The sequence below is a fragment of the Quercus suber genome, unplaced genomic scaffold (assembly GCF_002906115.3).
Source record: "Quercus suber isolate HL8 unplaced genomic scaffold, Cork oak 2.0 scaffold_35, whole genome shotgun sequence".
In the NCBI taxonomy this organism is placed as follows: domain Eukaryota; kingdom Viridiplantae; phylum Streptophyta; class Magnoliopsida; order Fagales; family Fagaceae; genus Quercus; species Quercus suber.
The window spans coordinates 1,061,498-1,086,237 of NW_027069500.1; the positions used below are offsets into that span (position 1 = coordinate 1,061,498).

Genomic DNA, 24,740 nt, shown 5'->3' on the forward strand with positions numbered 1-24,740 from the left:
TTTAAAATCCATATACTAAATGTACAAGCCCCACGATAACCAAACCAAGCCAACAAGGCCATATGCTTCTATGCAGCTGCACCATACTATGAAAAATGGTTCAATGACATCCTCATGGAGAGGCATTACTACTCCCATTAACTTCTCTGCAGTACTGAAACAATTAAACAAACAAAACAGTTGTTTTACTAGGAAGAAAAGAAATATCTACCAAAAAACATCTCCAAATCCATTGTGCTAACTGCTAACCTAAGCTTCCACTCACTCACACCACTCTTTATAGCCATCACCACCAAATGCTCATTTAAACTCACTCCCCAAGTAAGCATTAATGAATTTTATGCTGTCAACACTTACCACCCTATAATAACTTCCTAATGGCAGATTCTTATCTTGTCATAATGTACATCCCCCTCACTTGTAACTCATGTCAACACAAATTAACAGAGACATTGAATCTTCCATTTTCTTGCCAATGGCACCACCAACCAAGATCTCCTGAATCTGATTGACTCCTTTCACATCCAGAAAATGTCAAAAAATGGCAGATTTGTTCACATTAATTGTTATGGGCATTCTTGCATATAACTGATCTCTAGATGCAGGAAATATGCCCATGAATAATGATTCTCTATTAAGCTTCCCAACAAGCTAGTAGACCAAAGGTACAGTGGCAAATTTGATGAGCTAATTTCTATTAAATCAGAGCCTATCATTCCTTCTTCAGAATGATATGTAGAGTCCAATGTTTCCCAAGAAACCATAGCTTTTGACTCCAGTGTCAATCATGTTATCTGGAACTCTTTTCCTAGCAAATGATACTCGTGTTTGAACTTTGAACACAAATACACAGCATGCTAACATATACACGTGGTTTGCTTGTGGAACTGTTTTTGCCAAAATTGATGACAGCGTCTTGTAGGGCTGGTTTTCTAGGTATATTATGTGCCATATTTCAGCATTTGATGCATTAGGATTTGGTATTTTATTGACCTGTTTGGGAATGGCTAGGAAGCAAGGACACAGACACGGGTATTGGTATGGATACAACACGGTGATATTGCAATTTTTGAAAAATTAGGATATGACACGGTGGAGATACACATATTAATTAATAATTAAATATATTTTAAAATATTGTTAAACATTTATTTTGCATACAATGTTAAACATTTATCAATTTAAGAGCAATAATGGATGATAAAGTGAATTCATGACTAATAAATGATGTTTAGAAATTAGCATACAAACCAAGAATAAGATCCAAAAGAGTAAATAAAAGATAACTAGATAAGCGTTTCAAGATTGAAACTAAAAAGAAATAAAGATAAGTGTCCTAGTTGTGTCATGCAATTTTTATTATTATTTAAAAAAAAAAAGGCTAGGACACTAGTGTAGAAGTGTCCCAGATGTGTCCCTTGTCCAACATGGTTACACTGTATTACACCACAAATGAAGGTGCTTTAATTCGCAATGCATTAAATTTAAAAATTCATGTAAAAAAACCTAAAAAATCATTAATCTATTCTCTCGAATGGTTTGGAAAAATCAAAAAGTTCACAACTAATTTAGAAAAATTAGTGCCATATATAAAGAACATGCACAACTAACCCATTATAGGCAGACAATTATCCTTTGATATGAAATATATTTAATATTCTATTTACATTTACAAGAAAAAAGATAACATTACCATTCGCATAATAAAGTTCCATGATTTTCTAAAAGAAAAAAAGTGACAAATTTCAATGATATTTTTTTTTAGTTTAATTGAGACAATTGTATTATAGGCAAACATCCCAAGTTAACTTTCTTGTAATCCAAATTCAATGTGTTAAAGAAGTTAATTCAAAAGTGGGTTCATAACCTTCATCCTCCATTAGTTTGGCTAACATCCATAGCTCTCCACGTATATCTCCAATATGTGGGTGCATCTGGTCTCCAACAACAAACACATGGGTCATATTCTTTAAATCAATCCAGCTACAACCAGGTTCTTTATTCACCCCTCGAAGTTTCATTATCTTCCTAACCCGTTCTACTTCTTCCTGCTTACCCAAAGCAGTATAGATACTCGACAACAAAACATAAGCAGATGATTCTTGTGAGCCTAACTGCATTAGCTTCTCTCCAGCATAGGCTCCTAATTTGTAATTATGATAGTTCTTACAAGCACCTAACAAGATCCGCCATAAACACATACCATGATCGATAGTTGCAGATTCAATAAATGCTTTGGCCTCATTGAGCTTTCCCGCACGGCTCAAGATATCAACCATGCAAGCATAATGTTCTAATCTTGGAACTATGCCAAATTTATCAAACATCATCTTGAAATAAACACTACCTTGCTCCACCAATCCCATGTGGCTACAAGCAGAGAGGATATTCACAAATGTCACATCATCGGGCTTTGTGTTCTCCAATTGCATCTCCTCAAACAGCTTTAAAGCTTCATGACCACGCCCATTTTGAGAAAGGCCTGATATCACTACATTCCATGACACTACATCCCTCGTAGGCGTCCGCCTAAACACAAGGTCCACATCTTCCAGACTCCCACACTTTGCGTACATAGTAGAAAGAGCACTTCCAATTGGAATTTCAAGACTAAATCCATACTTAATGATACGGGCATGAATTTGCCTGCCTTGCTCCAAAGCAGCAAGGCTTGAACATGCTTTCAGGACACTAGCCATGGTAAGCTCATTGGGCATAATCCCCTCCATTTGCATTCTACAATAAAAACTCAATGCACTTTCATTATTTCCATTTTGTACATATCCACTAATCATAGAAGTCCATAGAACAATATCAGGTTCTCTTAAATAATCAAATCCTTTTCGAGCATCAACAACGCTACCACATTTGGCATACATGTCAACCAAAGCTGTCATCATATATATTTGGGATTCATATCCCATCTTTAAGGAATAGCCATGCACTAGCTTTCCTTCTGTAATAGCACAAATGTCACTACAAGCATTGATGACCCCAACAAAAGTAAACTCACTAGGCTTAATCCCAGAAAAATGCATATGCAAAAACAATTTCAAAGCCTTATGAGAATCCCCACTTTGTGCATAACCCGTAATCATCGCTGACCATGTTATAGAATCCTTACCACCGGACTGCTCAAACGTTTTAAGTGCATCATCTACACTCCCACATTTTGCATACATTGTAACAAGAGCGTTTTCAACAGAAACAAATGATAACAACCCATTTTTACATGCATGACAATGGATTTGCTTACCATGATTCACAAATTCAGGACTTGCCAATGCGCTCAGCACACTAGTCAAAGCAAACTCATTCTCATCCTCCTCTTCCCGACGCATGAATTCAAAAACCTCTAAAGCATCCCCGGCCATTCGTTGCATTGCATACCCAGAAATCATAGTCGCCCAAGAAACCGAATTTCTCTCCGGCATTTTGTCAAACACCTTACGAGCTTCCAATACAAGACCCACTTTACAATACGTATTAAGCAGCGAGCTCCCAACAAAAACATCATAAAAACTCGCGGTTTTGATAGCAAGCGCATGAGCTTGCTGGCCTCCAAAAACGTCGAATACATTGGAAGCGGCAGTGAAAACACCGGCAAAAGTGTGGGCATTTGGGAGAGTGTCCTCTGCCCTCATACGTTGGAAGAGTTTCATGACAAAAGAAGACCCAGTAGGACCATGTTGAGAGTAGCCATTGATGAGACAGTTCCATGAGACCACGTCTTTTTCGGGTATATTCTCGAACACAAGCCTGGCTTTATCTAAGTTGCCACACTTGGCGTACAAGTTGACGAGGTTGTTAGCAAGGTATACGCAGGTGGACGCGGACTTGAGGATCTGAGCGTGGAGGGCCTTGCCGTTTCGAAGGTCCTTTTGTTGTGTACAGTGTAGAAGCTCGGTGAAGAAAGAAGCACGATACATATATATATAAGGTCCTCCTTATTGGCATTTGGGAAAGAGAAGTTGGTCCAAGCCTGAAAAGTGAAAGGAAATAGTAACACGGGCTGACCAGTAGCGTATGCATTTAGATAATCTCAAAAAAAAAAAAAAAACTTTATATACATCTAACAAAAGAAACATAATAGCAAGTACCAATACAATTGAGGGAAAAAAGAAGAAGAAAAAAACAAAAGAATTTCATGTAAACAATATTAATGCACAAAGTCAACTATCTATTTGAGAAAATGAAAACTTTGAAGTTTGAATCCAAACCAAGAAGATCAATGCAACAAAAACCCAGGAATCTAAAACAGAACCTGAAGCTTCAATAGAGAAAATTTAAGTCTTGATAAAATCAAAACAGACCCCCTAAAATCCAAGATTCAAAAATGAGAACTTCAAATTTGGACTATGAATATCAATGCAGCAAAAAAGTGAAATCTCAAACAGAACACAAACTTTCAATCAAGTAGTTTTATGTCAAGGAAAAATAAAAAAAGACATACCAAAATGAAATTAAAAAAAAAAAATTTGTGACAAAATCTGAGCATTTGAGCAACTGTGTTTGGAATCACCTAATAGAAAAGAAAGAAGGAAACAGCTATGCTAACCTAAGCTTCTACTCACTTCACTCTTTATGGCCATAACCTAAGCTTTGTTGTTAATTTCCTAATGATGGATTTGTATCTTCAATAGCTATAAAGATCGAAAGTAAAACCATAAAACTTCAAAAGCTATCTATCTTGCTTCATAGAATTCCAAATTAATTCATCTCAAGGGTAGTTTTAAACTGAGATAAGGTAACCATAACACATCAAATGATCCACATTAATAATTTTTAAGAAGAAAAGGAAAAATCACACCTAGAATGACAAATACTGTTGTTTTTGTTATCTTAAGTGGTGGTGCCTCCCTTTACCTCATAAATTTTATAAAGAAAGTAATCATTTGGATAATCAGGGCATGCTTGAATTTTTTTGTGAACAAAATTTATAAGTGAATTTGATATCAAGTAAGTTACTGGTTATACTATAAATTTCAATGAAGTATTACTGTAGCAAAGCTCTAAAGACAATATATTTGATAGGAAAAAAGAGAGGAGCAAACTAAATTGTCTTTAGAGCTTTGCTACAGTAATATTTTATAGAATTTAATTTTCCCATATCTAAATGTTCAAATACATTTAAAATCCATATACTAAATGTACAAGCCCCACGATAACCAAACCAAACCAACAAGGCCATATGCTTCTATGCAGCTGCACCATACTATGAAAAATGGTTCAATGACATCCTCATGGAGAGGCATTACTACTCCCATTAACTTCTCTGCAGTACTGAAACAATTAAACAAACAAAACAGTTGTTTTACTAGGAAGAAAAGAAATATCTACCAAAAAACATCTCCAAATCCATTGTGCTAACTGCTAACCTAAGCTTCCACTCACTCACACCACTCTTTATAGCCATCACCACCAAATGCTCATTTAAACTCACTCCCCAAGTAAGCATTAATGAATTTTATGCTGTCAACACTTACCACCCTATAATAACTTCCTAATGGCAGATTCTTATCTTGTCATATTGTACATCCCCCTCACTTGTAACTCATGTCAACACAAATTAACAGAGACATTGAATCTTCCATTTTCTTGCCAATGGCACCACCAACCAAGATCTCCTGAATCTGATTGACTCCTTTCACATCCAGAAAATGTCAAAAAATGGCAGATTTGTTCACATTAATTGTTATGGGCATTCTTGCATATAACTGATCTCTAGATGCAGGAAATATGCCCATGAATAATGATTCTCTATTAAGCTTCCCAACAAGCTAGTAGACCAAAGGTACAGTGGCAAATTTGATGAGCTAATTTCTATTAAATCAGAGCCTATCATTCCTTCTTCAGAATGATATGTAGAGTCCAATGTTTCCCAAGAAACCATAGCTTTTGACTCCAGTGTCAATCATGTTATCTGGAACTCTTTTCCTAGCAAATGATACTCGTGTTTGAACTTTGAACACAAATACACAGCATGCTAACATATACACGTGGTTTGCTTGTGGAACTGTTTTTGCCAAAATTGATGACAGCGTCTTGTAGGGCTGGTTTTCTAGGTATATTATGTGCCATATTTCAGCATTTGATGCATTAGGATTTGGTATTTTATTGACCTGTTTGGGAATGGCTAGGAAGCAAGGACACAGACACGGGTATTGGTATGGATACAACACGGTGATATTGCAATTTTTGAAAAATTAGGATATGACACGGTGGAGATACACATATTAATTAATAATTAAATATATTTTAAAATATTGTTAAACATTTATTTTGCATACAATGTTAAACATTTATCAATTTAAGAGCAATAATGGATGATAAAGTGAATTCATGACTAATAAATGATGTTTAGAAATTAGCATACAAACCAAGAATAAGATCCAAAAGAGTAAATAAAAGATAACTAGATAAGCGTTTCAAGATTGAAACTAAAAAGAAATAAAGATAAGTGTCCTAGTTGTGTCATGCAATTTTTATTATTATTTAAAAAAAAAAAGGCTAGGACACTAGTGTAGAAGTGTCCCAGATGTGTCCCTTGTCCAACATGGTTACACTGTATTACACCACAAATGAAGGTGCTTTAATTCGCAATGCATTAAATTTAAAAATTCATGTAAAAAAACCTAAAAAATCATTAATCTATTCTCTCGAATGGTTTGGAAAAATCAAAAAGTTCACAACTAATTTAGAAAAATTAGTGCCATATATAAAGAACATGCACAACTAACCCATTATAGGCAGACAATTATCCTTTGATATGAAATATATTTAATATTCTATTTACATTTACAAGAAAAAAGATAACATTACCATTCGCATAATAAAGTTCCATGATTTTCTAAAAGAAAAAAAGTGACAAATTTCAATGATATTTTTTTTTAGTTTAATTGAGACAATTGTATTATAGGCAAACATCCCAAGTTAACTTTCTTGTAATCCAAATTCAATGTGTTAAAGAAGTTAATTCAAAAGTGGGTTCATAACCTTCATCCTCCATTAGTTTGGCTAACATCCATAGCTCTCCACGTATATCTCCAATATGTGGGTGCATCTGGTCTCCAACAACAAACACATGGGTCATATTCTTTAAATCAATCCAGCTACAACCAGGTTCTTTATTCACCCCTCGAAGTTTCATTATCTTCCTAACCCGTTCTACTTCTTCCTGCTTACCCAAAGCAGTATAGATACTCGACAACAAAACATAAGCAGATGATTCTTGTGAGCCTAACTCCATTAGCTTCTCTCCAGCATAGGCTCCTAATTTGTAATTATGATAGTTCTTACAAGCACCTAACAAGATCCGCCATAAACACATACCATGATCGATAGTTGCAGATTCAATAAATGCTTTGGCCTCATTGAGCTTTCCCGCACGGCTCAAGATATCAACCATGCAAGCATAATGTTCTAATCTTGGAACTATGCCAAATTTATCAAACATCATCTTGAAATAAACACTACCTTGCTCCACCAATCCCATGTGGCTACAAGCAGAGAGGATATTCACAAATGTCACATCATCGGGCTTTGTGTTCTCCAATTGCATCTCCTCAAACAGCTTTAAAGCTTCATGACCACGCCCATTTTGAGAAAGGCCTGATATCACTACATTCCATGACACTACATCCCTCGTAGGCGTCCGCCTAAACACAAGGTCCACATCTTCCAGACTCCCACACTTTGCGTACATAGTAGAAAGAGCACTTCCAATTGGAATTTCAAGACTAAATCCATACTTAATGATACGGGCATGAATTTGCCTGCCTTGCTCCAAAGCAGCAAGGCTTGAACATGCTTTCAGGACACTAGCCATGGTAAGCTCATTGGGCATAATCCCCTCCATTTGCATTCTACAATAAAAACTCAATGCACTTTCATTATTTCCATTTTGTACATATCCACTAATCATAGAAGTCCATAGAACAATATCAGGTTCTCTTAAATAATCAAATCCTTTTCGAGCATCAACAACGCTACCACATTTGGCATACATGTCAACCAAAGCTGTCATCATATATATTTGGGATTCATATCCCATCTTTAAGGAATAGCCATGCACTAGCTTTCCTTCTGTAATAGCACAAATGTCACTACAAGCATTGATGACCCCAACAAAAGTAAACTCACTAGGCTTAATCCCAGAAAAATGCATATGCAAAAACAATTTCAAAGCCTTATGAGAATCCCCACTTTGTGCATAACCCGTAATCATCGCTGACCATGTTATAGAATCCTTACCACCGGACTGCTCAAACGTTTTAAGTGCATCATCTACACTCCCACATTTTGCATACATTGTAACAAGAGCGTTTTCAACAGAAACAAATGATAACAACCCATTTTTACATGCATGACAATGGATTTGCTTACCATGATTCACAAATTCAGGACTTGCCAATGCGCTCAGCACACTAGTCAAAGCAAACTCATTCTCATCCTCCTCTTCCCGACGCATGAATTCAAAAACCTCTAAAGCATCCCCGGCCATTCGTTGCATTGCATACCCAGAAATCATAGTCGCCCAAGAAACCGAATTTCTCTCCGGCATTTTGTCAAACACCTTACGAGCTTCCAATACAAGACCCACTTTACAATACGTATTAAGCAGCGAGCTCCCAACAAAAACATCATAAAAACTCGCGGTTTTGATAGCAAGCGCATGAGCTTGCTGGCCTCCAAAAACGTCGAATACATTGGAAGCGGCAGTGAAAACACCGGCAAAAGTGTGGGCATTTGGGAGAGTGTCCTCTGCCCTCATACGTTGGAAGAGTTTCATGACAAAAGAAGACCCAGTAGGACCATGTTGAGAGTAGCCATTGATGAGACAGTTCCATGAGACCACGTCTTTTTCGGGTATATTCTCGAACACAAGCCTGGCTTTATCTAAGTTGCCACACTTGGCGTACAAGTTGACGAGGTTGTTAGCAAGGTATACGCAGGTGGACGCGGACTTGAGGATCTGAGCGTGGAGGGCCTTGCCGTTTCGAAGGTCCTTTTGTTGTGTACAGTGTAGAAGCTCGGTGAAGAAAGAAGCACGATACATATATATATAAGGTCCTCCTTATTGGCATTTGGGAAAGAGAAGTTGGTCCAAGCCTGAAAAGTGAAAGGAAATAGTAACACGGGCTGACCAGTAGCGTATGCCTAACCATTATCAGTGGTGAACAACATTGAACAAAATAGAGACACACACACACACACACACATATGAAGAAACGTCTTGGCCAAAAAAAAAAAAAAAAAAAAAATTTGCTAAGAGTACAACTTTTGTCAACAACAAATTGTAAGAGGGGGAGTGACAGATATGGGATTTACCAAAAATTCATTGATATCTTGGTTAGACGATAAAATGTTATTATGAGAAGTGGTCATAGATTAAGTGTGGGTTTGGATCCGCATTTCCAAACCCTTTCATTATTGCATTTTCCCCTTCTTCTTTTTTTGCTTCTGCCGTAGTTGTTGACCAAGTCAATAGTAAATAGTGCACTCATGCATTATTTACAGGTCTCACAAACTTCACTTTTTATTAATTTTTTTCATTAAAAATGAGTCTTACGGTATTATTCACACATTTAAAAATTACTTTGTTTCAGTTTTTAGTTTCAGCAAAATAAGTTCTATCCAAACAGACCCTAAAACTCTCTCAAAAAAAAAAAAAATGTAAGTGATAGAGTAAAAGTAGTAAATTCATAATTTTATCACTCATAATTTGTCACTAAACAAGTTATGGCAAAAATTGTGATACAACTTTACTTAATTGTGGCGCCACTTTACAAATTATCAACAAATTCTACTCTACTTCCTACCACTCATCTCTCAACTTTACAAATTATTAGCAAACACTACTCTACTCCCCCAATATAAGTAAGGTGACGGTAGAATTGTGAAAAGAAAGAGAGGGTATTGGGGGCGGCGGAAACTGAAAATAAAAAGTGTACTGTTGGGTTTACTAGATTTTGGGCGGCCAAAATAGGTAACTAATTTTTTTTTCTAACTATCTAGTTAGTAGTTCCAGTTTCCAAACTATATTATTTACTAGCATCTCGAGTCTAAGAACTCGATTTTGGCCTATAAATCGAGTCTTAGATACTCGATTTTCATGGTCTGATGTGGCATCTTTTTCCACATGGAGACAACCTGGAAATCAAGTATCTGAGACTCGATTTACAAACCATATATAAACGAACAGTAGCACCAGCAAAAAGAAATCAGAGCAAGAAGAGAAAAAAAAAAAAAAAAAAAAAAAAAAAAAAAAAAAAAAAAAACCCAGAAACAGCCCTAAGCCAGTGTGACTTGGGCCGCGTGACCCAGTCACTGCGCGACCCAAGGGTTGCTGTGCAACCGTGATCTGGGTCGAGTGCGACCACGATCCGGGTCGCCACGCGACCCAGGTCGGCGCGATTTCTGGGTTTTTTTTTTTTTTTGATGAACACATATATGGGTTTTTTCTCTTCTATGATCTGATTGTTTTTTTTTTTTTTTTTTTTTTTTTTTTGTTGTTGTATTTTGGCTTGTACATGAGGGACTTAAAGACTTGAAATTTTTTCAAATTTTTTTAGTTTCTAAATCGAGTCTCTAAGACTCGATTTCTAGGTGGTCTTCTTGTGGAAAAAATGCCATATCAGACCATGAAAATCGAGTATATAAAACTCGATTTATAGGCAAATCCAATCTTTTAAACTCAAAATGCTAATAAATAATATAGTTTAGAAACTAAAACTACTAACTAAATAGTTTGAAAAAATAATTAGTTACCTATTCTGGCCGTTTTGGGCGGCCATTAATGATAATGAGGGGTATTAGTTACTCTTTACAGTTACCTTTTACGGATTCATTTCCGGGCAATACAGAGGGTATTGCACGGGGTGAAATACCTAAATTCTCAACCACAGATTTACTAATAGCATAAATCTCACCAAATAACAAAAAGACTATTTTACCCTTAATTTTTTTTTCCCCCTCTCTCCCCTGCGCGGCTGCCGCTCTCTGCCTCTTCTTCAATCCATTGTCACAGCAGCCCCAGGTCATACCCAAACACTGAAACTTAGCATTTGAAACCAAACCCCCAAAATCTACGAAATTGAAAGCAACAACACCCAATAATAAAGAGTACCATTCAACCACACTGGACACGTGTATAGCCCAGGTGGGCAAGGACAGAGCATTGGTGGGCTCACTGAGTTGCAGAGAAGTATAACCAGCAGCAGCAAGCAGAGCGACGGTCCACCGCAGCTAGGTGGGTCCAAACCAGCTCCTAACAGAGCAGCAGCCATGGTGGTCTTCGGGTTCTGGATGGTACCATGATTGATGGAATTCCGGGTACGGTTCTGAACTTGGGTTTGGGTCTTTGAATGTGGGGTAGAAGAAGAAACTTGTCTTGTGGGTCTGTGAGGAAAGCTGAGTTTTGGAGGCTAGAATAAGGTGGTGATAGCCATAACTGAGTTTTGAGGATATATCAGTGACAATCGCAGAGACTGTGGTAGTTGGGTCTGTAAAATAGTCTTTTGTTATTTAGCCATTAAATTAAATCCATGTATGTGTGTCTAAGTATGAGATTTTTATCTTCAATTTCATTTTTTTAATCGCTTGGAAATGTGTTCTTCTTGACCGTGTACACTGTACAATCAATGTGCACTGGATGTTCACCAGCACACTGCTCTGTTTGGAATTTGAGAAAATTGCAATTAAAAATTAAAATTTTTTTTTTTCAAGAAAGCAGTTGGCTTGAAGGTTTTTTGGTGTTGGGTAATATGGTTATGTTGTATTTTGAATTTTGGTTATAGATTTGAGGCACTTTTATAAATTGAAGAGATTAAAAAAGAAGAGGCACTTCCATGTTGTCTGTCAAGTGTTTGTTGCATTTTCCACTGCTCATAGTCCATAGCTACGGTAATTATGCATCTGTGTCTGTTGCTACTAACCAACCTTTGATAGCTTTAGAAAGGAAACTACTAGGAACTAATATAATATGTATAATAGCTGTGACATTTTCTCATTAGTTCCACCTGACTTGATGAACAAATCATTGCATTCCTCTTGAAATTTTTGTTATGTTGTACGCACCCATGAAGACGTCAGTGTGTGAACTATCTTTATGGTTTTACTAATGTCATTTTTTTTTTCTTCCTAATTCATGGTGTTGATGACTCCTTAGATGTCTGCTTCAAGTGTTGATGATGTAATTAGAAGGTGCCATTAGGGACTTAGAACATTAGTTAAAATGTCAAAATTTGATAGGAGTAAGAACAGGTTGCATCAATGTTTTCTAGAGAACAAATGCGGTTTTCTTGGGTGGTGTATTCCCACCAATTAGTCAGGGGGACTGCATCAGTGGTAGATTTTGGATAGATGTTAAGAGAAATTCATCAAATGAGGGAAGATATTTGTGACCTACATTATGGGTTTCAATCCTTTGTCAGTTATCTTCGTTTATTAAGATGTTGGTCATTGGAGGGTTTACACTCATTGAATACCTTATACAATTATAATGGTGAGCAAGTAGAAATAGGTAAATAATATGTAGGATGGTATTTTAATTGTATTTGACATTCAGTTTTCAATTTAATTTGCTGTTAAGTTCTGATCTGATGAGCTACATATTACTCAGCCTTGGCCTTTTCAGTACTTGGTTATAATTTCTAAGCCTGTTTTTGAGTGTTTGTTATGTTTTTTATTTGTTGTTGCTAATTGTTTCCTTTGCTAGATGGTTGCTGCATAACACGCATACATCTCTTTATCTCTTTATGTTCAATGGATTTTAGTTTTTCTTTTGTTTAAAATTACTGTGTGGAATTCCTTTTGCTGGCTATCCATAATATATTTGGAGAAGTGCAATGATGTAATGAAGGTTCATAGGTAACATAGATACTTACTTTGAGAGGTAATTTTGTGTTCAAGTGAAACTGTATTTGTTATTATTATTTTTAGTGAAATGCATGACACATTGAAGGCTGGCAGTGATTGTGGTTAAAAATTAAAATGAGAGTATGCATTATAGAGTTTGGGTAGCACCTTCTGGTGAATGTTTGATGAAGTTCCTTGAATTGTTGTGCTCTTTTTTTAATAACTGTTTTTAGGTGCATTTATATCATGTAATCGCTCTTATAATGAATATATTTTTCTCACCAGTGCCATTATATGGGTATTATTCTTTTAAGGTCTCTAACTTAAAGAGAAAGAGGAGGAGTAACTAGTCTGAATTCATGGCATTATGAATGTGTTGAACTTGAGGAGAGCTTGAGGGATAAGAAAATAGAGAGATCAATGTGGATGCGCTGTGTAAAACCTCTTTGGCAGTTAGAAGCCTTGAGACAATCCTCCAAATCTCCATGGCTTTTCTCCTTGTTTTCTCTCTACTCAGACACTCCTCACAGGAAGTCAAAGCTTGCTCCTTTACAGGTTGGCACCTACACCTCTCTCTCTCTCTCTCTCTCTCTCTCACACACACACACACACACACACACACACACAAGCATGCACAGTCCCAGGGCCTGCTACTAAGCATTATGCATAAAATCTCCTGAATCTTATAATGTGTGTGTGTGTGCGTTCTTAAAAAAAAAATATGCATCATGTCATGGACTCATGGGACTTTTGGAACATTCTTGCAGGAGAGGAAAATGATAGACAGGTTTAGGCTATATGCTAAAGGAGGTGATGGTGGCAATGGTTGTTCCAGCCTCCGCCGTGGCCGGCAAGATCGTCGTGGCCGACCTGATGGTGGGTTATACTTTAATATCTATAATCACATTTGATTCTGTAGTATGTTATATTCCTAGTGTCAATATAATTTATATGAGTTTATCTTTTTCAACTGGAGATGTTGACTATTGACAATGTTTTTGTTTTCTGCTTCCTTTAAATATTGATTTATGTCAGGAGCCTTTGAGACTCAATAATTGTTATTAGTTGTTCTTTTAATTGCTTTTGCTATTGTTAAAAATTTACTTGTACAGTTTACTATTAAGCAGTGGCTGTCGTAGTGACTTTTGTGAGCTGCTAATTTATGATATTTCTACTTGTTTTGTCCATCTTCGGAACTAATGTAGGTGGGAATGGTGGAAAAGGCGGTGATGTGATTTTGGAATGTTCCCCACAGTTTGGGACTTCAGTGGTTTGCAACATCATGTTGTATGTAACTATCCCTTTCCGATCTTCCTGAACTGAATATAAGCTTGATGGTCCAGCTGTGACAAAATTGAGTGACAGTTATGGTGTCCTGCAGGCTGCAAACAAGGGGGACAAGGAGCCTCGAAGAATATGATTGGAACCAGAGGGGAAGATAAGGTTACTATTCTAAAGCTATTTTGTTTACCTGTAAAAATATCCATACTGACTATTACTAAACTAGAATTCAGTGATTCATTGAGAAAGTATTTTGTTGCTAGGTTCTCTTTGTACCCGTTGGCACTGTGGTACATCTTATGGAGGGTGAAATTCCTTCTGTTGTTGAAAAGCATTATTCAACAGAATTGGATCCATGGGAGATTCCTGGTACACTTGTTGACAACACATCTGAACCTGATCAGGGTTCTTCCTATAGTGACCCAAAAATGGCAGCAGAAGTTGGGACAGTGCCAACTACTAGTTGCTCATCAGCTCGAACTGAAGGAAATGTGGATATATCAACAGGCATGAAGCAGAACACTCTAGCTGCATCAACTGATACTCTTTCTCAACTCTCTTCTTTCTATAATACATCCAAAATGTGTACAAAAGAGACAGTGAAGAAAGAAGAGATGGAGGAAGAAGAACAGATGCTATACAATGTTGCAGAATTAACAGAACAAGGTCAACAAATTATAGTTGCTCGAGGAGGACAGGGTGGTTTGGGTAATATTGCTACTGGCAAAGGTCTAAAGAAGCCCAAGTCTATGAAGGATAATAACTTTGATATTGAAGCGTCCAATGATGATCAGGCCTCTCTTAGTACTGGTTTTCCTGGCTCTGAATCTACTCTTGTATTGGAACTCAAGAGCATTGCTGATGTGAGCCTTGTGGGGATGCCTAATGCTGGTAAAAGTACTCTACTGGGTGCTATATCTAGGGCTAAACCCTCAGTAGGGCACTATGCCTTCACAACTCTTAGGCCAAATTTAGGGAATCTAAACTATGACGACTTATCAATTACAGTAGCTGATGTTCCAGGACTAATAAAGGGTGCCCATGAGAATCGTGGACTTGGACATGCATTCCTGCGCCACATAGAACGTACAAAGGTTCTGGCCTACGTGGTAGACTTAGCTGCTGGATTGGATGGTAGAAAGGGTGTGCCACCATGGGAACAGCTGAGAGATTTAATTTTAGAGCTCGAGTACCATCAAAAGGGTTTATCTGATCGACCATCTTAATAGTGGCAAATAAAATTGATGAGAAAGGGGCTGAAGAAGTGTATGAAGTATTAAAAAAGAGGGTGCCATGTGTTCCTATATTTCCTGTCTGTGCTGTTTTGGAGGAGGAGAAAAAANATATTTGGAGAAGTGCAATGATGTAATGAAGGTTCATAGGTAACATAGATACTTACTTTGAGAGGTAATTTTGTGTTCAAGTGAAACTGTATTTGTTATTATTATTTTTAGTGAAATGCATGACACATTGAAGGCTGGCAGTGATTGTGGTTAAAAATTAAAATGAGAGTATGCATTATAGAGTTTGGGTAGCACCTTCTGGTGAATGTTTGATGAAGTTCCTTGAATTGTTGTGCTCTTTTTTTAATAACTGTTTTTAGGTGCATTTATATCATGTAATCGCTCTTATAATGAATATATTTTTCTCACCAGTGCCATTATATGGGTATTATTCTTTTAAGGTCTCTAACTTAAAGAGAAAGAGGAGGAGTAACTAGTCTGAATTCATGGCATTATGAATGTGTTGAACTTGAGGAGAGCTTGAGGGATAAGAAAATAGAGAGATCAATGTGGATGCGCTGTGTAAAACCTCTTTGGCAGTTAGAAGCCTTGAGACAATCCTCCAAATCTCCATGGCTTTTCTCCTTGTTTTCTCTCTACTCAGACACTCCTCACAGGAAGTCAAAGCTTGCTCCTTTACAGGTTGGCACCTACACCTCTCTCTCTCTCTCTCTCTCTCTCTCACACACACACACACACACACACACACACACAAGCATGCACAGTCCCAGGGCCTGCTACTAAGCATTATGCATAAAATCTCCTGAATCTTATAATGTGTGTGTGTGTGCGTTCTTAAAAAAAAAATATGCATCATGTCATGGACTCATGGGACTTTTGGAACATTCTTGCAGGAGAGGAAAATGATAGACAGGTTTAGGCTATATGCTAAAGGAGGTGATGGTGGCAATGGTTGTTCCAGCCTCCGCCGTGGCCGGCAAGATCGTCGTGGCCGACCTGATGGTGGGTTATACTTTAATATCTATAATCACATTTGATTCTGTAGTATGTTATATTCCTAGTGTCAATATAATTTATATGAGTTTATCTTTTTCAACTGGAGATGTTGACTATTGACAATGTTTTTGTTTTCTGCTTCCTTTAAATATTGATTTATGTCAGGAGCCTTTGAGACTCAATAATTGTTATTAGTTGTTCTTTTAATTGCTTTTGCTATTGTTAAAAATTTACTTGTACAGTTTACTATTAAGCAGTGGCTGTCGTAGTGACTTTTGTGAGCTGCTAATTTATGATATTTCTACTTGTTTTGTCCATCTTCGGAACTAATGTAGGTGGGAATGGTGGAAAAGGCGGTGATGTGATTTTGGAATGTTCCCCACAGTTTGGGACTTCAGTGGTTTGCAACATCATGTTGTATGTAACTATCCCTTTCCGATCTTCCTGAACTGAATATAAGCTTGATGGTCCAGCTGTGACAAAATTGAGTGACAGTTATGGTGTCCTGCAGGCTGCAAACAAGGGGGGACAAGGAGCCTCGAAGAATATGATTGGAACCAGAGGGGAAGATAAGGTTACTATTCTAAAGCTATTTTGTTTACCTGTAAAAATATCCATACTGACTATTACTAAACTAGAATTCAGTGATTCATTGAGAAAGTATTTTGTTGCTAGGTTCTCTTTGTACCCGTTGGCACTGTGGTACATCTTATGGAGGGTGAAATTCCTTCTGTTGTTGAAAAGCATTATTCAACAGAATTGGATCCATGGGAGATTCCTGGTACACTTGTTGACAACACATCTGAACCTGATCAGGGTTCTTCCTATAGTGACCCAAAAATGGCAGCAGAAGTTGGGACAGTGCCAACTACTAGTTGCTCATCAGCTCGAACTGAAGGAAATGTGGATATATCAACAGGCATGAAGCAGAACACTCTAGCTGCATCAACTGATACTCTTTCTCAACTCTCTTCTTTCTATAATACATCCAAAATGTGTACAAAAGAGACAGTGAAGAAAGAAGAGATGGAGGAAGAAGAACAGATGCTATACAATGTTGCAGAATTAACAGAACAAGGTCAACAAATTATAGTTGCTCGAGGAGGACAGGGTGGTTTGGGTAATATTGCTACTGGCAAAGGTCTAAAGAAGCCCAAGTCTATGAAGGATAATAACTTTGATATTGAAGCGTCCAATGATGATCAGGCCTCTCTTAGTACTGGTTTTCCTGGCTCTGAATCTACTCTTGTATTGGAACTCAAGAGCATTGCTGATGTGAGCCTTGTGGGGATGCCTAATGCTGGTAAAAGTACTCTACTGGGTGCTATATCTAGGGCTAAACCCTCAGTAGGGCACTATGCCTTCACAACTCTTAGGCCAAATTTAGGGAATCTAAACTATGACGACTTATCAATTACAGTAGCTGATGTTCCAGGACTAATAAAGGGTGCCCATGAGAATCGTGGACTTGGACATGCATTCCTGCGCCACATAGAACGTACAAAGGTTCTGGCCTACGTGGTAGACTTAGCTGCTGGATTGGATGGTAGAAAGGGTGTGCCACCATGGGAACAGCTGAGAGATTTAATTTTAGAGCTCGAGTACCATCAAAAGGGTTTATCTGATCGACCATCTTTAATAGTGGCAAATAAAATTGATGAGAAAGGGGCTGAAGAAGTGTATGAAGTATTAAAAAAGAGGGTGCCATGTGTTCCTATATTTCCTGTCTGTGCTGTTTTGGAGGAGGGAATAGAAGAGCTAAAAACTGGTCTTAAAGGGCTTATGAATGGTCAAATTTCATGCAGACTTAGATTAGATGAAATATTGCTTGATTAGGTGGTTAACATACATATCCTTTGTTACTGGTTACTCCCCGCCACCCCCGCTTCGTCTTTTATTTTCTCTATCTCCTCAAAAAAAGGGGAAGGTAGAAAATTATTTAGTTGACAGCATTGGGATCATCTCTTTAGTTGAATATGAGTTTCAATTTTGTGCATTTTTGGAAGATTCGGAACCATTTTAATTTGTTAATCATGTTTTCAGTACTTGATGCTTCTCTTTTTGGGGAGAAAGTATATCATGCTTCGGTAATACTAACTCAGTATCTGTTTTTTCAACGGAAACATGTAGGTTTTTTATGTGTACTCTTCCAGCTTTCTGTCTCAGTTGAGGGTATATAAATGATGCAATCATCAGAAGTTGTCTTTATTAATTTTACAAGCCCAATAACTGGTTTTTCTTTATATTAAATTAATCCTGGATAACACATTCATATCCAATGCACTGAATATTTTGTTTCTATTTGTTGTTGTTGACGTTTGCAACTTATAAAATCAACATAAATGATGGTAACAGTTGGATTACTAGTGTTTATGAAATTTTCTTTGGTTCCTAACTACGAGGAAGCAGCAATGCTTAGTGCCTGCTAAATTGGCTTAGCCCTTAATTAGCTCCTTGTGAAGCGTTTTCAAACCCGCATCGAACTCTGAATTCCTATTTATACGCAGCTGACTGAAGTTCAAATTTCAGGGACCATACTACACATGAATGGAGACTGACCAATTGCCCGATGTAGTGTCTTTTAATTTCTAACACGCACCACCTACATTGGAAAAAAGAGCCACAGCATTTTGCAATTGGAATCTAGCACTCCATCTCCATCAACTAAGGAGGTGACTTACTGAACCTCCTTTTCCAATCCTTGGTCTTGTGACTGCTCTTCCCTGGCATCCACACCCATGACAGGAAGTAGGTCTCTCCCTTTCCTTTCAACATCCCTCTTGCAGTATAGGCAATCAGCCAAGTATAACCAGCTAACCACAGAAAAGACTTTGCTAGGAGTAATTCACTTGGAAAAGCTTTTTAAATTGTGGGATTTGTTAACAGATCCCTCGTAAAACCACAAAAGACTTTACTAAGGGTTATTAACTAGGGAAAAACCTTTTTTAAAAGAAAATTTTATAGTTGGGGAGAGGGAATTTGAACCTTAGACGTCTCAATTGAAAACATTATTAAGTGACAATTAGTTAAATTATAAGGCTCTTAGCTGCTTGGAAAAACTTTGATTCTTAAGAGTTGGCGACTCTTAAAAGTTTAAACTTTTAAAAGTTTAAATTCTTAAAAAGTAAACATCAATTTGTTTGGCACCTAAAGTGTGAAACTTGCCTAAATTTTAACTCCATAACCATAAACTATAAACTTACTCAAAACTTGAGAAGCCAATGACATCCCACTTCTTCACATTATCCTCACTATAAGCCTTTCTCTCTCTCTCTCTCTCTCTCTCTCTCTCTCTCTCTCTCTCTATATATATATATATATATATATATATTTGGGTGTGTGTTTGGGGTTGGGAGGGGGGGGGGGGGGGGGGATTTAACTCTCCTGCAAGTTACCTGTAATTGTGTTGAGTAGCTTAAGCTTGACAAACAACGTTAACGTTCTTGAGATACATACCTAAGGTTGCAATTTTCTTAGCTCTCTGCAAATTCTCCAATCCTAATTTGCTAGAGATCATATTTCTTTTTTTTTAGGTGAGATATTAAATTAAATACCATATATTGTAGGCCTCATAATCCTGCCCATATTTAAGAGTGAACCTCTTTGCTACTAATCGAGCACCTTTGAGATCTCTTGAGAGTTTTTTTATTCTTACCATTTCAGTCATCTAACAACTAAAATTTTGGGAATTCTTGTTAGTTTTGAAATCATTTATCAATTTCCTATTGACTGAACAAAGCATAATTGACACCAATTAGCAACACAAAGTTTTGCTCTAAATTAGTTTGGAAGAATCTTTAGTCTACTATGCATGACAATTCAAACGAATATCCACAATTAATTAAATGACCTACTTGTTTAGACGGCTTAATAAATCATGTGATTAAAATGAAAAACTATTACTCTTGGAGTATGTTTGCATAATACTCCAAACCAATAAAAGCCATTAAATATAAAAAATTAAAACTTTTTTCATATGACATTTTTAATTTCATATCATTTTTTTTATATATATATTAGGCAACTTATTTTTATTGGTGTAGAGCACCACGTATGTGATCATTAGAATCATCACCACATAATAGATTGAAAGAGCCTCCAAAAAAATATAACTTGTCTTCATGATTCGTGAATAACTCTTACAACTTGTCTTAAATAGATAAACTATCTTAGTAGATTAGGCATACAAGTTACAATTGAGTAAACTTTGTTAGGCTCAAATCATCTAATTCCTAAACAAATATGGATGTCTTGAAATGCATTTAATGATATCCTAATGAGTTATCCCATTAGATACGATGAAGCAAATATCCCAAAATATCTAAAATGAAGATGTTAACGGTGCAATTAGTTGGTGCTTGGTACCAAGCCCTAACATGGGTTCTTGGCCTCTAGAAGGCTAGAATTGATGATATGGAGATCTAACATGCAATTGGGACTCTACTTGGCTATTCTCATGGCATCGGAGAATGCTATAATGCAGCAACATCATAGTTTTATTATTATTTAAAGATAGGTAAATAATGGAGGAACAGAAGGAGGGGTTCGTTATTCTCAAAAAAAAAAAAAAAAAAGAAGAAGAAGGAGAAGAAGGAGGAGGGGTTCGTAATACTAACATAAGTCACTGCAAATGATGACATTACTAGTTGCTACTTGCTAGTAATCTCTCACTTGAATACCGGGAATTGAGTAATCCTAAATGTTGAACATATATACCCTCTTTGACAGAAAAGTCCTAACGCAGCGGGACATCCATGAGACACAAAACTAGTTGGGATCACATATAAAACTATTAACTAGGTAGCTGAATATTGTTTATTTTATCTATTAATTTTTTTGAATACATCCAAACGAACAACTCTGCCTTGTTTAAATAGGATTTTATTCCGTCCGAACAGTCAAACTTCACTTGCTCCATAGGGGACCCCAGAGCATAAAATAAAAAGTTGATTAACTAAAATCCAATGTGAACATAAGGATTAGCACGAGTGCGCTAGAATAGTTATGCCCAAAGTGTTCTTGGTCAGCAAAATTAAGAACTAGCTTTCTACCTTTTTATTAAAAAACAAAAAAACAAAGAACTAGCTTCCATCAAGAAAATAATGTCCAAAAACTTTGCCCATTACAATGCTATGTGTATGAACTAATGAAGCGTTAAAACTTAGCTACTTGGAAATACATATATCATCACCAAGATGAATAGATTTGCCATTGATTCTCCACACGCAAAGACCAATATAGCTTTTGTTAATGAGTGCCCAAAGACATGAGCTAACGTGCATTTAATACTCTAATGTTTTTATATTAAAAAAATAAAATATATATAAATATCAAGAAAAATACACATAACTACAATAGGTTTGTTATTTTCAAGTGTATTTTTCTTTTTGGAAAATATGAGTTCAAACTCATAGAAATTGTTACAAACCCATGGGAAGAACTCACATTTGAAATAAGGCTTGCAAGGGGAGGGTGCGATACCATATGTTACAAACTCATGGGTAGAATTCACCCTTGAAAATTGGCTTGCAAAGGAAAGATGTCTGAGAGCTTATAAACACATGGTTAATCATATACTTAATCCATGTGAAATACTAGGGTCATAACAGGAATAATCTATCTACTGGTTACAACTTACAAGCAAAGCAAACTCCACAATCAATGAATAGAAGCCATTTGAGGCCCACCATATGCTACAAACACAAATCGGGAGAGCCATAGCTTGCCTTAGCATATTGTGATTTGTGCATCCCCTTTCTCTTAACTAGAGTAAGTTTGCAAGAATGAGAGTTTTTCTAGTCACCGAAATAAATTCATTATTTTTTTAAGGTGAAAAAAGGTAAAGGCAAAACAGGTTTTCTATAGCCATGGTCTTGTGTTGGTTAAAGATATGACAATGAATGAGCTTCAACAAGCCCATACCACTCTTTTTGCGAATTAAAGTGCACGAAAGAATTTTTATAAATCTTTTTACTAAAGCCCTCCCTTATTTATTCCGCCTAGACCTGATTTCTCCTTGGGTGATTAGACCAAATAATGTTTCATTTGAGAGAGAGAGAGAGAGGGAGGAGTTGAATTGGACAAGTGTGATTGTGATAGGCGAATAGAATAGCGGATCTACTTCATCCTAGCAAGTAGCATTATTAACACTGCTATGGTCCCATAACGCTTGTGCTAGAACAAAATTTTGATAGATACAATAAGACTTTTTTTTTTTTTTTTAATTTATACAAAATAGAATTTATACTTTAGCATAATCTAAGTGTATATGTGTGTGAAACTCCCTCTTAAAGATTTGAACCCCAATCCTTGCCCTCTACACTCCACAAGCATTTATACTTGTAGAGTGACAATCGCACCAAGGATGCATGGTGGTATAGATACAATGAGACTTGAAATATATGGGTTCATTCTACTACAATAATTATTGTACTTATTACATTATTTAGAAAAAAACTTTGATAAACAAGATAAGATTTAGAATTTATGGCATTTGTCTCATAATAATTTCTTTTTATCTTTATGCTAAGAACCTAATTAATCGTTTTTTTTTTTTTTTTTTGGGTGTTGTTGTAGGTGGGATTTGAATGCGTTAGAAATATTGGGTCAAGCCAAACTCAAATAGAGTATGCCCAATAGTGGACCTAGTCCAATCTATTGCCAAAGAGTTGTGCCTATTATCAAAGAGCTGTATCTTTTGGCTTCATACCCTTTGATTGTTTATATAAAGAGGGCGAGGGCTTATTTTTGTAATTGATAGAATTTTTCACTTATATATGGTGTTATAGAGAACAACACACAGAAAAAACATCTATCTCTCCTTCTCATCAATTTAATTAATGGCATGTTTGGATGTTTAAAAAAGGAGGGGGAGTAGAGTAGAGGGAGGGAGAGTAATGCAATTACCTTATTTGGAAGTTTTTTAAAGGATGAGAGGGAGGAGTTTGGAGGAGTTTGGAGGGGTTTGGACTCCCTCTAGCCCTCCAATTTTAATTCCCCCAAATTGGAGAGATTTGGAGGGGGAGTAGAGTACATAAACTATTGACCAAATAAATTACCTAATTTACCCTTATTATATTAACAAAATTACACAAAGGGAAGGGCTAATTAATCCCTTCTCCCTTACTAATTTTAAAAACATCCAAATAAGGTGGAGGTGAATCATTTTCCTCTACTCTCCTCCCCACTACTCCCCTTCCCTCTACTCCCCTCTACTCTCCTCCCTCTCTAAACTTCCAAACAAACCATAAAGCATTTAGGTTGTGAATGATGATGCGTGTTTTGTTCTCGTAACAAACACTTCCGTTGAATCTCAATAATATAAATCCTAAGGGACTTTGATTTTTAGCGAAATGCATATTCCTTATTTGGTGACACGAAACTTCACAAGTTAGACTAACTGGAAGCATGAAACCCACTATTACACTGCACTTGAACATAATTAAGTGTATTAGTTTGATAGTCTAGCTCGTTACTTGACTAGTACATTGCTAATCATGATTGGATTCGCAGCCACTCATTAGCATTTGAATGCTTTACTAATGTAGAAAGATGCCATCTTTCACTAAGAACGGTGGCGGGGTTTGGGAAAAAGATACCACTCCACTTCCATTTTTTTTAAACTTTTCCTAGAGGACTATGAAATACAAAAATCTCTAGCATGGGACCCATGATAAGAGCATCCTTTATATCTTGGACCATTAATGATTATATTAAGCTAAAAGGAAACCACAATCTTTAACAATTGAATGTGTAATCTTTAACCCAAAAAAAAGAATGTGTAATCACTTTGTCGTATGCACATCGATATATATGTTCAAAGCAGCATGATTCATGCCTCTTTGTAGTCAACTAATCTGAGTACGTACGTATATCATTGTCCAAACTAATCTGAAAAATCATTTTCTATTGAGACTTTTTTGATTACCTTTTCTACTGAGACGTAGCGACAAGGTTTATCGATATTTCCATGGCGTTTTCCCTTGAAAGATTGGAGCTGATAATGACCTCATGTGTCACTTCTTCATTTTCTTTTGTACTCTTGATTTTTACGAGAAATTGAAGAGAGAGATAGACAAACAGACAGACAGACCTACAGATACAATAAAAAATAACCCATTATTTGTCTAATAGTAGTTGATTATCTAATCCAGAAGTTCTTGCATGTCTTCTAGCGAAATGGTGAGTAAGGAATCCTCAAAATCCAAGTTACAAGCGCCTTAGAATGATAGAAGCTCTTAGATATATTCTAAGCCATTGGCTGAATAAATTACTGATCGTTTATAATTATAACACCTTTCAAGGTCTACCTAGACCTCTTTATCTTCAATATATATAGTATAATTAGGTGTTATTTACATT

General features: G+C 36.5%; 4 protein-coding genes across 4 annotated transcripts; 2 read left to right on the forward strand and 2 right to left on the reverse strand.

Annotated features, from left to right (window-relative positions):
* Positions 1 to 1,717: 1,717 nt before the first annotated feature.
* Positions 1,718 to 4,024, reverse strand: LOC112005436 (pentatricopeptide repeat-containing protein At2g33680). The gene has a single exon (XM_024037681.2). It carries the CDS (start codon positions 3,927 to 3,929, stop codon positions 1,827 to 1,829), a length of 2,103 nt encoding a protein of 700 aa, XP_023893449.2. The 5' UTR covers positions 3,930 to 4,024; the 3' UTR covers positions 1,718 to 1,826.
* A 2,822-nt stretch (positions 4,025 to 6,846) lies between these two features.
* LOC136066425 (pentatricopeptide repeat-containing protein At2g33680-like) lies at positions 6,847 to 9,378 on the reverse strand. The gene has a single exon (XM_065770713.1). It carries the CDS (start codon positions 9,056 to 9,058, stop codon positions 6,956 to 6,958), a length of 2,103 nt encoding a protein of 700 aa, XP_065626785.1. The 5' UTR covers positions 9,059 to 9,378; the 3' UTR covers positions 6,847 to 6,955.
* A 1,880-nt stretch (positions 9,379 to 11,258) lies between these two features.
* Positions 11,259 to 15,508, forward strand: LOC112005442 (probable GTP-binding protein OBGM, mitochondrial). Its single transcript, XM_065770750.1, is given in 8 exon segments — positions 11,259 to 11,334; positions 13,173 to 13,413; positions 13,626 to 13,734; positions 14,064 to 14,102; positions 14,105 to 14,155; positions 14,249 to 14,301; positions 14,403 to 15,357; positions 15,360 to 15,508. Coding segments are annotated over 7 exon segments (1,491 nt in total). The 5' UTR covers positions 11,259 to 11,334; positions 13,173 to 13,278.
* A 14-nt stretch (positions 15,509 to 15,522) lies between these two features.
* Positions 15,523 to 18,496, forward strand: LOC136061339 (probable GTP-binding protein OBGM, mitochondrial). The gene is given in 6 exon segments (XM_065770714.1): positions 15,523 to 16,064; positions 16,277 to 16,385; positions 16,715 to 16,756; positions 16,759 to 16,796; positions 16,891 to 16,953; positions 17,055 to 18,496. Coding segments are annotated over 6 exon segments (1,548 nt in total). The 5' UTR covers positions 15,523 to 15,929; the 3' UTR covers positions 18,216 to 18,496.
* Positions 18,497 to 24,740: the final 6,244 nt, after the last annotated feature.